Consider the following 13,226-nt stretch of genomic DNA (forward strand, 5'->3'; position numbering starts at 1 on the left):
GCAGGGTGGATAAGGATGTCAAAATGACCCCTGAGTAGTCCCCTGCAATTGATATACAAAGTGAAGTTCCCAGATGAACTGCTATACAGCTAGCCAACTGCAACAGGGACTGTAGCTTTTGACCACTGGGTTCCAGGCTTAGAACAGGGCTTTAGGAACATCTAAGTCAGGGATGTTCTTCTAATAAGCCATCAATGCTTCTGTTAGAGACAGATATTTTGAGGTCAGGAGCCTTGTCTGATTCTTTGTAGCTCAGACTCCCAAAAGGTATCTGGCCCCTAGAAGATATCTGTTACCTAGTTATTGAATACAGATGAAATTTGATTTGGTTTATAAAATGAAGAAATAGTAATATCTTTTTGAGGGTGCTATATTTGATGGGAATAAAATAATATTATATAAACACAATGATAGAAAGATAAGGCATAATTTTTAATACAAACAAGACAAAATAAGGCTTGGAAATCTCCCTGCATGTCACAGTTTATTTGCCATGATATAATTTCTTAGTGAATTAAAGGTAATTTCCATTGAAGAAACAGGAAGCTCTGATTTACTTTATTCTTCTTAATCATCTTGGGAAAAGTGGGGAATGGGGCTTTTTTTGACTACCAGGTTCCTCAACTCCTAAGAGGATGTAACATGGGATAAATAAAGTGATTTACTATTCAGAAGGACATGGGGTTAATCTGGCATTAAAACACACACACACACACACACACACACACACACACAAAATAAAAAAATGGTTTGTTTCTTTTAGTGATTTTTCTGGCTTTGAAACCTCTCCAGTTTTGGATGGATTCTTTATGCAGGAGGAAATCTAAGGTAAGGTATTGAGAGTCTCACAGATCTTCCCTAGTAGGTCACATCCTGCTAATCTAATCATATTTGACAATAAATTTAATTATCCAAGAAATTTTGTTATCCATGTTTTATATATCTGCTTCCTATAAATGAGTATCATTTAAATCTATGATACACTGAGAACAGTCAAGAATTATTTCTTGCATTTATAATTTAAGAAGCTATATTTAAAAATTAAGATATGTTTATGTGACTATGATTATAAGGAAAATGAGAAACCAAAACAGATGGATATTTATAAAAACTGATATTTCAGGAAAGGATTTAAAGTTAGAAGTCCTTTCCAACTCTTTTGTAAACTAAGAAACATACAATTATTTTAAGAAGAATTCAGCTTTTACCCAATTGCACTCCAGATTACATGAAAGAAAAAACATTCTGAAATCTTAAGACTTTTACTTCCTCAAATTTTAGGTGGATTGCTTTTCAGAATTTTTCTAATTGATATTACATGAAATCCTCTAGCTGATAAAAGGCCAAATGTTTATGTTCTTCACAAGAGGTTGAATGGGTTTTTATGCATTGATACAGAGTGGAATTTCAGTATTTGCCATACTGAACAGCAAGGAATAATTAATTTTCGCCATCCATGTATCGTACAAATATGAAGTTAAAATAGAGTTTTCACTGACAGTTAACACTGTAGATTCCATGTTCTGATTAATTCCAAGAATACAGTTTGCATCTTCAGTGGGAAGTGTACTTTTCAGTTGTTACAACATCCTCAGAGACTTTTCAGTTTGTCTTTATCTTGCTCTTTTTGACTGCAAAGTGCAAAAGATTCCTGAACGAATTGCCTACACATTGGGCACTGCTGAAAATACTTAACACAGCCATCACACAAGCACGTGTGTCTACATGGCAAGAGCACCCAGTTCACAGTCCCATTCTGGCAAACCACACAGTCCTTGCTATTCTCTTCTGGAGGCTCCACTTCACTTTCAGATAGTCCTGCCTTTTCTAGCAAACTTCGGTCTGTGTTTTTTTCTTCTGGAGAAGAATTGCTGGAGGGAGTGGAATTATTATTTGCAGACATGAAAAGTTGCTGAAAATCAAAGAAACAAATGTAAAAATAATTACAAATGACAATTATGCTTTAAATACAGGGGTTATAAGAGCTGCTAAAAACATATGAACTAGCAAATCCAATAGCAAATAAAAGTTAACTTGTATGATAAGTAACTGAAAATATTATCTCTTTATAATAGTCATTCTCTGAAACTCTGCAAACAGAAAAGACAAAAATAAGACTCGAGGGTACAACTTACCTTAAGATCATGAAATTGACCTTGAGCTAGGAGTAAATATTGATATAATATCCTACAGGAGAGTTTATAAGTCTTATCAGGAATATGAATTACTGACACCATGGAAATCTAAAACAGAAATTGAACACCAGTCAGTATGTGATTTCCTTATATTATTTCACAGATATGTGAAAAATATTTCTCAAATAAAAATGAGGTTGATAAATTAGAAAACTTATAATAATTTCCTTAAATCAGTCACTAGAACCCAGTTATATATATTTTGCCAGAGTTATTTTACTTATCCTCAAATTCACAAATTTAATGTCATCCAAACAAAAAGAGCAATTAGTTTTTCATATAGCTACATGAGTTGACTCTACAATTAAAATAAAACATAAGAGCTAGGAAAACACTGGAAAGAAAGCTACGAGAGGGACTAAGTTCAGTCAGATGTTAAAACATACTACAAAGCCTCTAAAATTTTAAAGCACACTACAAAGCCTCTAAAATTAAAACAGTGTGGTACTGGTACATGAATAGATAGCTGGATGGAACAGAATAAACAGTCCACAAACAGACTTAACCTTATATGCAAATATAAAGGTTACATTTCAAATAACTAAACAAAGAGAGTCTTTGTAATAATAAAAAGTACTGGGGCAACTGGAGAGCTGTTTGGGAAAACAAAATTAGACTCATAATTGTGAAAAATAAAACTATACAAGTACTACAAAAAAAACATGAATTTCTTTTTAGTTTCAGTGTAGAAAAAGATTTTCTATGACTCCAACCTAGAGGCAGATAAATATGACAAATATAACTACATAATAAGGTAAAATTTGCATGACAAGAAACACTATAAGTAAAGTCAAAGGACATACGACAAGTTGAAATACATATTCACAATGTATATCACAGACATAAGTTAATATCCTTAACTTATAAAGAACTTTTAAAAAATCGAAGAAAAAGTGAATAAAAATTCTATACAGAAATGGGGCAAAGACATGAACAGATAATTTACGGAAAGATAAAACATGGTCCTTAGCCATATGAATAGATGTTCAATTTCACTTATAATATGATAAATGCAAATTGAAACTTCACTGAAATATCATTTCTAGCTCATCAGATTAACAAAAATTGAGTAGCTTATCAGTACACTCTATGGAGAAACCATCACTCTCATATACTGCTGGAGGAAATGTGTTAAAAAAAAAAAAATACAATTCCAAAGGAACAACTCCAACTGAGGGGAATTTAGCAGTAGGTAACAAAACGAACCACATTTACTTAACCTTTAACCATATAACCTCACCAGTATTAAACTACCGACACACAAGTTATCCAGTGCAAGATTGTTATTACAGAATACTGGAAACCACCTGAATGTCCAACCACAGGAGACTGGTTGAATAACTATGGCATTAATGCATGTATACCCTACATACAATAGAGTGCTAGGCAGCTGTTTAAAAAAAAAATGAGGAAGATCTCTATGAACTGATCTGGAGTGATTTCCAGGAGATATAAAGTAAAAAAAGTGAGAACATGCATAGTATAAAGTGTTTCCTACTTTTTGTATAAGAAAGAAGGGAAAATGAGAATAGATAGATATCTGTATTTTCTTACCTTTAGAATAAGAAACATAGGAAGGATAAGCCAGAAAACAATGAATTTGGGGATGAAAGCATCATCTGAGTTATATCTCTTTACGTAGGTTTTTTACTTTTGAGAGAACTAATCCGAGGAATTTATGGACACTGTTTTTGACGATAAATCCTCAGTTTGGGGCAGGAAATAAGGAAAGGGTAGTTTGAGGACTTAAATAATCAAATTCAGTAATGAATTATAAACCACTGGGAGGAAAAGGAATTTATGAAGCTGTGAGATAACAAATAGATAATTAAAGAGATTAATCAGAGGTCTCTTACTTGTAATAGAAGGCAGAGGGCTGAATGCAGGGCTGAAGTTGGAAAATAATCATTTTGCAATCATCATGGTAAAGATGAACTCTGATAAGAATCATTAATGGATATTAAATCCAAGGGGAGATTTTGATAAAGAACAAGATATTTGTATGGTCTTAAAGTGCCTTTTCACACACTGCCTATTATTTGCAAGGGAGGGAGAAAAAAAAAAAAGGAAACGATGGGAAATTAGATAATACCTTGACTGAGATAAAAATTAACATTGCCAATGAGGGAAAAGAACCTCCTATTCTTCTATAGGCGATGCCCTGAAAATCAAACACTCTCACCTGCCTGGTACACTGGCTGAAAATGCTTAACTTCAATCTAATCATGATGAAACATCAGACAAAATAAGGAATGTCCTATTTTACAAAAACAGTGTGTGCATGTGACTGTAATCCTCAAAAATGCTAATGTCATAAAAGACAAAAAAAAAAAGCTATGGAAATGTTTCAGGTTAAAGGAGGTTAAAAATACATGACAAATATAATTTCTGACTAAACTACAGTATGTACTGGAGGGAAAAGACATGTTGTAAACAATACTGTTAGGCTGACAAATTGGAATGCAGGTAATAGATGGGATAAAATATTGTACCAGTGTTAGATTTATAAAGTAGATAACTACATCATAGTTACTTAAGAGAAGACACCTATTATTAGGAAATACACACTGAAGTACTTGGATGTAAAGAATCATCATGTATACAACTTATTCTCAATTCATTAAAATATATATATACATACACATGCATGTTGTTTGTTGTTGTTTTTAGCCACCAAGTCATGTCTGACTATTCTGCAACCTTATGGACTCTAACCCGTCAGGCTCCTCTGATCATGGGACTTCCCAGGCAAGAATATTGGAGTGGGTTGCCATTTCCTTCTCCAGCAGATGTTCCCAACCCAGGGATCAAACCTGCATCTCCTGCATTGGCAGGTGGATGCTTTACCACTGAGCCACCACGGAAGCCCATATATACATTTACATATGGGCAAATAATGAAAATGGGGCAAATGTTAACAATTAGATCTGGGTAAAGGGTAATATGGGTGTTCTTTTACATTTTTATTTTGGCGAGTTTCTGAAATTATATGCATATAGAAAGTTTAAAAAACAATGGCTGTAAACATACAATATTCTTTACAGCCTCATAAGGATATATTAATTTGGCAATGACTTTAGAGACTTTTAATACTATATCAAAATAACAGGATTGTATTTTGGTAGACACAGTAATGCTATCACCTATTACTAACAATCCTGCCATTTAATTTAACATCAAAAGCCTCTGAAGCTACTATCATGCTAGTTATGAATATATAGGTAGTTGTAGATATACCTTTGATATGGAAAAATGTATACAACATATTATTAAATGAAAGCTGACCCCAAAATAAAATGGACAATTTGATCCCATTTTTGTCTCGACATTACATATATAAAGGTCTAGAAAGATATAGACAAATACAGCTACTGTCTTTGTGTGACAGAATACCAGTGATTTTCCTTTTTTTCCTTTTGGCCTACTATATTTTCTATTTCCTTCCACAAACATACATTATTTGAGTAATACAAAACAGAAACTAGCATAATTTAGTAAAAGTGAAAAAAAATTTAAGTCAAAATCTTGCAATGACAGTCTTCACTTTCCTTATCTAGCTAAAATAACAAACTAGTTCCTAACTACAGGATCTGAATGTAATTTACAATAAGAGTTACAATAGGAATGAGAGAGTTTAATTTTATTTTTTTAGATTTAGAATCTCTGACTCCAGATAAAATATTGAAAAGCCAAATGCCCAGTTTGCTTTTAAAATTAACAGAGAACATGACTACAAAATACACTAAAAGACTTTAGTTCCGATATTAGGCCCTATCTGAGAGATGGAGAAGCTAGGATTAACAGGAAGGAAAGGAGGGAGCAGGCTGATAAGAACAGAAGATCCAGAGAAGGACCCAGGCAGGGAGGTATAAAGAAAGAGAGAACAGGATGGCTGATCCGTAGAGCCAGGTACCCAGCTGCCCTGTGGGAATAAGCCTCCCCCAAGCACTGCTGGGCCAGGAGACTTCACTCCAGTTGGATCAGGGGTGTGAGAGCAAATCTTTCCCCATTTACAATGCCACTGAACTTTAAAGTGGTTGAAATGGTCAGTTTTATGTTCTATGTATTTTACCACACACACACACACACACACTCCTCTGTTTAGATGGAGGAGAAAAGTTAGAAAATAAGGAAGAGTTTGAGAATTCAAGCTGACAAAGAGCAGCAGCAGTGAGGGGGAAAGGAACCACAGGGGAGGCTGAGAAGAAGGTGACAGGTGTGACCCTCTCTGTTTGGACTGAAATCGGGCCTCATATCTTTACACACCTTCATAGTTCCAGTGATTCTGCATCCAGATTATTCAAGAGACCCCTGCCTCTATTTTCTCAACTTTTAATAAACTACTCTCTAAAACCTGTAGTAGCTTTCAGTTGCTGCCAAATTATAAAGACCTTTTGGTTACTCTTGCCTGGAAAATCCCATGGATGGAGGAGCCTGGTAGGCTGCAGTCCATGGGGTCGCGAAGAGTCGGACATGACTGAGCGACTTCACTTTCACTTTTCACTTTAATGCATTGGAGAAGGAAATGGCAACCCACTCCAGTGTTCTTGCCTGGAGAATCCCAGGGACAGGGGAGCCTGATGGGCTGCCGTCTGTGGGGTCGCACAGAGTCGAACACGACTGAAGTGACTTAACCTTAACCTAGAAGAGATGGGGGGCGGGGGGACATGATGGAGAGAGAAGGGCTATCTTGCCCAGGTAGGCGGGGTAAAGGATGGAAAGGCTGGAAATACGAAGCGCCCAACTCAGCACATCTTATTTCCTTCAGTGGAAAAGACAGGAGGGCCACAGGAGCGCGAAGGAAGACAGAGACAAGAGCTCTCCTGTAGACTATCCAGGAGCTTAGCTGTGGGGCTGTAAGTGGCTCGCTAACATTGTTTGGTATGACTTTTTTTTTCTTCCACTTAACAAATTTACTGAGTACCCATTGAGTTCTAGGTACTGTTAGGTCCTGGAAATAAACAAAAAGTTAGTATGACTTCTATTTGGAAAAAACAAACTGACTTCAGCTCAGTGGAACTTCAAATTAACATCCCCCTTCAAAAAAAACTACAGAGGCATAACTACACTGAGCAGGGTCTACACCTCCCAGTTAGGGTCTGTACCTTTCAAAGCTCAATCTATGCTTGTTTCATGGAGACAATCCTGTTAAAACAAAGGATGCTGGCACAGGACTACAAAGGCTCAAAATCAAGCCCTGGTTCCATCTCTTATTTCGTGAATGGCTGGGATTTTTCTTCAAACTCTTAGTGTTTATAAGAAGGATATTTGCCCTAACATACAAGGTTGTTGGAAGGAATAAATAAGTTACTGGTCGCAAATATACTTTGTATGTTACAAAGTGTCATAAAAATGTTACCATATCTGTATTAATCAATATTTTCAAGCACTTCTGAAAAGTAGCAAATTGGTTATAAAGGCATTCTCATCATGATAAGATTTTACCAAAAGTTTATTTTCATGCACAAGCTTCTAATGCACTTAAAGGAATGACAGGCTCAGGGCCTTTTAGATCTCTAACATGCTTTTATCTTCCAATTGGGATAAACTACTGGACTAAAGAAATAGCACATAATGAAAAAAGAAGATTACAATAATTACTGAAAATATAGGGACCAAAGACATATAAGATGTAGGTGCAACAGGGGCTGTGATGGAAACAAGATGACTGCAAGCACGCAAAGAAAAGAGTGGACACTGTCTTAAAATCGAGCGCTTCAGATTATTACAGTAGTTATTTATCCGGTGCTAAAAATGCCAGGAATAAACATGCTCCCTAACAGCCTTCTTCTATGTGGCAAATACCACAGAATACAGAATGAGGAAATTAACATAATTCAACTCTGTCTTTTATTTTCTAAATATAATCATATTCCTGCAACCCATATGGGAAACCACAAATCACACTCTGAAGAAGCAATACACATAAAAAAACTCTTACAGGAGTACTTCCCATACATTCATTTTCCAAGAAAAGTGTGTCCAGGCCACAGAAATTAAAATAAATCTTTTTCTATCTCACCAAATAATTAAAACCCATCAATCAAATCACTTAAAAGTAATGCTTCCAGAATTTTAAAATTACTTACAATGTCATAAATTTCTCGGTCATCCTTATCAGCTAGGGTCAATAGCGCTACCAAAGGATAGCGAGATCTCGGCACTGTGCCAAAGTCTTCGATTTTAGCATCTCTTGGTAACTGGCAATATATTTCTTCTTTGCTGTCCTTTTTAATACTTTTTGAAGATGTAAAGGTAAATTGCCACTATAACCAAAGAATACAACGATATACCAAAAGGAGTAAATGATAACTTAGCAACGCAATTTTATTCACAGAAAGTCTCAAGTCTAAAATTTTCATGTGCTAATGGATGTATCAAATAAAAGGATACAAATACTGCTCTTGATAGAGATATTCACTATACAGAGCATCTTCTAATGCTCGTGGAGTGCTTATTCGGAAGCAATAAAAGTGCTTCTGCAGAGCTTCATATAATTTTTGAACACTGCACCCCCAGTAGCATGTAAGGAGGCTATCTTCAAGGCAATCTGTTGTCAAAGTTATGCCAGCTGTAGAAAACAAACGAGACAAAGAGAAGAAAATTACCTAATATAATTTCTATTACAATTATACACAGTGAGTAACAAAAGCTTCCTTTTGGATGCTGGCCAGGCTGATGGCAGTTAAAGGGACTCATTAAAGGGTATGTGTCTATAAATGAAGGAAATGGTCTCTGAAACAAAAGATATAAAAACTTCAATGTCTACACAGTTTTGAAGCGTTCTCAGTAAATTGTTACATTATTTCTTACTTAGCCTTGGAAGTTGTAATATTTTTTTGGTGACTTCAAGACTCTGCCCACACAGATTTAAAAGACTGAAATACAGTTCACTATTGATAACCTACTGCTCTAACAGCATATATAATCCTCACTACAAGAACCAATAGAGCTGTCTCCCAAAGTGCAGGTGTACAACCCACGGGGGCCACAAGATGATCAGTAGAATAGACAAAACATTAAAAAGAAATTGAGACGTATTAATATGAACATACTCAGTGACAACACTAATATACTCTTGTCATCCAGTCAATGTCCCATGTAATATGCAAAATATGAGGAAAGAGTGGAGATTCCAAAACATGGAGGGGTTGACAGTGATGCCCTCATTCATTTGCTTTCAGCATAATAAAAGATATTATAATTTAAGTAAACCTGATTATGTAGATATATAAGTTATAAGTGAACATACAATTATCTTTTCTAAATGAAAATTTTTTTATTGGAGAGTAATTGCTTTATGCACATACAATTATCTTATGTAGTTTTACCTATTAACACTTACATAGGACTGTATGCCAGCTGTATGACTTTTTTCCCCTTGCCTATGGCAGTTGTAGCAATATCAAGTTCAAGGGCAGCAACATTCACTTCTCATACTGTTGACACTGCAAGCTGCAAGGTCTAGTGCTCAGTGGCCATGGCATACTTACCAGAGCCAAAGGGCATGGTTTTGGTCCTTGTTCCTGGCTGAACAGCTTTGGTATCTGATTCTGGCTCTCCAAATCTACTGGCAATTCTGTAAACTATTCAATGTCCTTTTATTGGAATCATTTCTGTTGTTTACAAATAGGAATTTTTATTGATGTATTATCTACTTCTTAAAGGGTGATCTCCTTGGGGAAGGAGCTACATAGACACAAGCAGATGCTCTAGGGGACATCAAAAACTGACTGAGTTTTTCACTTTTCTTCTCAGTTTAGTAGTATGTATACAGAGGTTCAGATTCTGAATATGTACAGTAGCAGCAATGTTAAGCAAAAATCTTTTTTTTTTAAAGCAAAAATCTTAATTGGCAGGAATTTCACATAGGTAATTGGAACAGAATTTGATTTCAAATTTTTATATAATTCCAAATATCACAGGTATTAATTCAAGAATAGAAAATTCAATTAGCTATGTTTTTCAACTAGCTATTAAGTAGCTGAAGAAAAACATTCCATTAATACAAATTACATACATATATTAAAATCACACATACTTTCCTCTGTTTCACCTAAGAACCACACTACATGAAACAAGATAAAAAATCTGGAAGTAGATAGGAGAAGAAAAAACAGAAAAGGCATATTAAAAAAAAAGTAGAAAAAAGAAAAAACGGAACCTAGAAAAGAATTTCTTAATATATTACTAGCAAAAATGTGAAAAGATGTATGTTTAGAGCTCTGGTTATATCAAAATGCTGAAAGCCACACAAATATCAAAATAGATTAAATGAATAAAATATGGAACACTTTATAATGAAGTACTATGAGTCTTAAAAAAGAATTGAGTCATATCATAATATCTGTATATACTACCGACTCTTTGTGACTCCATGGACTGTAGCCAGCCAGGCTCCTCTGTCCATGGAATTCTCCAGGCAAGAATACTGGAGTGGGTTGACATTCTCTTCTCCAGGGGACCTTCCCAACCCAGGGATTGAACCCAGGTCTCCCGCACTGCAGGCAGATTCTTTACAGTCTGAGCCACCAAGGAAGCCCAACAAACTACTTACTGATTCTCTAATGTATTTTTCTGTTTATATCTCAGTGCTGTGCTCATGCTTCTCCTTCTACCTAGAAGTTCTTCCAACCTCCCAAAATAAACACCTACTTATCTCAAGACTCTACTCTAAAAAAAAAAAAAAAAGAAAGAGTGGGTATGGGAAGAAAAGAAAAATAAGAGACAGACAGGACATTTCTCTTTAAGAAGCTTTTCCTGCATACACCTCCCAAAACTTAACCCTTTCTTTCTTTTACTCCAGTGTTTCCTAGATAATGGGCTTCCCTGGTGGCTCAGACGGTAAGGCGTCTGCCTGCAATGTGGGAGACCTGGGTTTGATCCCTGGGTCGGGAAGATCCCTGGAGAAGGAAATGGCAACCCACTCCAGTATCCTTGCCTGGAGAATTCCATGGACAGAGGAGCCTGGTAGGCTATAGTCCACGGGGGTCGCAAAAAGGCGGACACGACTGAGCTACTTCACTTCACTTTCCTAGATAATCTTGCAGACAACTTACCTTCCCAAGTACAGAAACAAATAACTACCATGTATTGTTACCATTTAATATCAAAATACCAGAATTTCAGATGAATGATGGTTGTTCTTCAGGAGGGTAGCAATGTTAATTAACTCTACTTCTACTACATTGCTTTGCTTTTCTCTCCACACTGAAGACCAATGAAAATGGCATAGCATCCTAATAAGACTTCCCTTATTAACTCCTGTGACACTTTATTCTTCTCATATAAATGCCTTTATTTACTAGTTGATAAGCTCCTTACGAGCAAGATTTGTGAATTACTAGTCGTTGTGTCTCAGGTATGCAGCATAGCTCCTAGAACAGAACAGGTGCTCAACAAATGTTTACTGGGTCTGAGGAAGAGAAAGCAATAGAGAAAGAAAATTAAAGGGCTAAGAAAGGGTCAGAGAAAGAGAGAAAAATCTTTGGAAAATAGCCACCAACTTGTAATTGAAGCTGAAGATGGATTGGTGATCTCTAAGCCAAAAGGATTCTTGACTTGTCTCATTTGCTTTTTGAAAACTCTTGTGTTGAACTGGGTCTCTTCTGAATTTCTCAGAATTACTGGAACATCCCAACCAAACCTGAAGAAAGGTAAAAACAAAATAAAGCATAACTTTAACAAATACTGAAACTTTCTGTGATATGTAAAGTATTTTGTATTTTGTATTTTGTATTTTGTTAGTTACTCCTTTTAACCTAAGTGTCAGAAAATTTACATTATATTGAAGAAGAAATCCAAAATTAAGAGAGATTAGATATCCCATAGATTTGGAATATATTGTTCACCTGGCTGAATCAACATACTCTTGAAAACAAAGATTTCTATTGTTAATTATTGTTGATTACAAAGGAGTTCCATGATTATAACCAAAATGTGCCTAATACAATAGCAAAAACATGATAGAATTACTGAACTTCTAAATGATATAAAAAGTAAATATATATTTAATATGTAGCTATTTGATATTATTTAAGGGACAAAAGAATTTTAAACACTAAATATAGCCCTTCATTAATATAACATATTCTCTACTTTTAAATTTCATGTAAAAATGTGATAAAGAACAAACTTAGAGGGAAAATGGAATGCATAAATTCCATTCCTTATAATGGTAGAAAGAAGATAAATTTACTCAGTTTAAACAAAACAACTAAAAATGAAAACACATTAGTTAAACCAGGGGACTTTAGTAGCACAGTTACTTTAATACACTGTTTTCTCTCCAAACACTTAGCAATGACATATTAAGAAAAAGAAAAATCAAAAGGAGCCCATTGAAATGAGTAAACAAATCGTGGTTTAGTCACTGTTTAAACAAAGCAATACTACCACGCAACAATGAAAAGGAAACAACCATGTGGATAATTCTCAAAAACAACATACTGTGCTGGAGAAGCCTTACATAAAAAAGTGCATGCTCTATGATTCCATAATAGGAAAGCCTACAGTAGGAAAAACTAATTTATGGTAGAAATAAAGAACAGAACAATGGTTTCTTCCAGGGGGTAGGAGTATGAACTGACTGGGAAAGGGTGTGAGCAAACTTTATCTGGTGATGGTAATGTCATATATCTTGGTTGAGGTTTGAGTTGCATACATATGTTTGACAACATTTAAGATTTGTACATTTCACTGTATATAAATATTACTGCAAAAGAAAATAAAAGAACTACAAACAAAAACAAATATTCAACTCGAGATAGCAATATGCAATGCTTTAATACTTATAGATGAAGAGTACAAACTTGCTTTGAAGTTTCAAGAAATTAACATGAACTGATGGGTAGATAGAGGAATGGATGGATAGATACATATGTAATAAAGACATTATAATAAAATGTTGATTGTAGAACCTAAGTGATGGATATATGTGTGTTCACTACGTATTCTTTTAAGTTTTCTGTATGTTTGAAAATGTTAATAAGTTTTAATAAAAAAAGAATCATAGCTGAGTTAAAAGATGGA

The 13,226-nt window shown here is 35.0% G+C and overlaps 1 protein-coding gene across 2 annotated transcripts in view; it reads right to left on the reverse strand.

The window, feature by feature from the left end:
- Positions 1 to 413: 413 nt before the first annotated feature.
- CGRRF1 (cell growth regulator with ring finger domain 1) overlaps positions 414 to 13,226 on the reverse strand; it is a 29,204-nt gene continuing 16,391 nt past the window's right edge. For both annotated transcript variants that reach the window (XM_006064863.4, XM_025295493.3), the window contains exons 2-6: positions 11,702 to 11,841; positions 8,589 to 8,766; positions 8,285 to 8,432; positions 2,136 to 2,243; positions 414 to 1,912 (exon numbers count right to left, since the gene is read on the reverse strand). In XM_006064863.4, coding sequence (XP_006064925.2) covers positions 1,592 to 1,912; positions 2,136 to 2,243; positions 8,285 to 8,432; positions 8,589 to 8,766; positions 11,702 to 11,841 — 895 coding nt within the window. In that variant the 3' untranslated portion in view covers positions 414 to 1,591. The remainder of the gene's footprint in view (positions 1,913 to 2,135; positions 2,244 to 8,284; positions 8,433 to 8,588; positions 8,767 to 11,701; positions 11,842 to 13,226) is intronic.

Source organism: Bubalus bubalis, chromosome 11, assembly GCF_019923935.1.
Source record: "Bubalus bubalis isolate 160015118507 breed Murrah chromosome 11, NDDB_SH_1, whole genome shotgun sequence".
In the NCBI taxonomy this organism is placed as follows: Eukaryota; Metazoa; Chordata; class Mammalia; order Artiodactyla; family Bovidae; genus Bubalus; species Bubalus bubalis.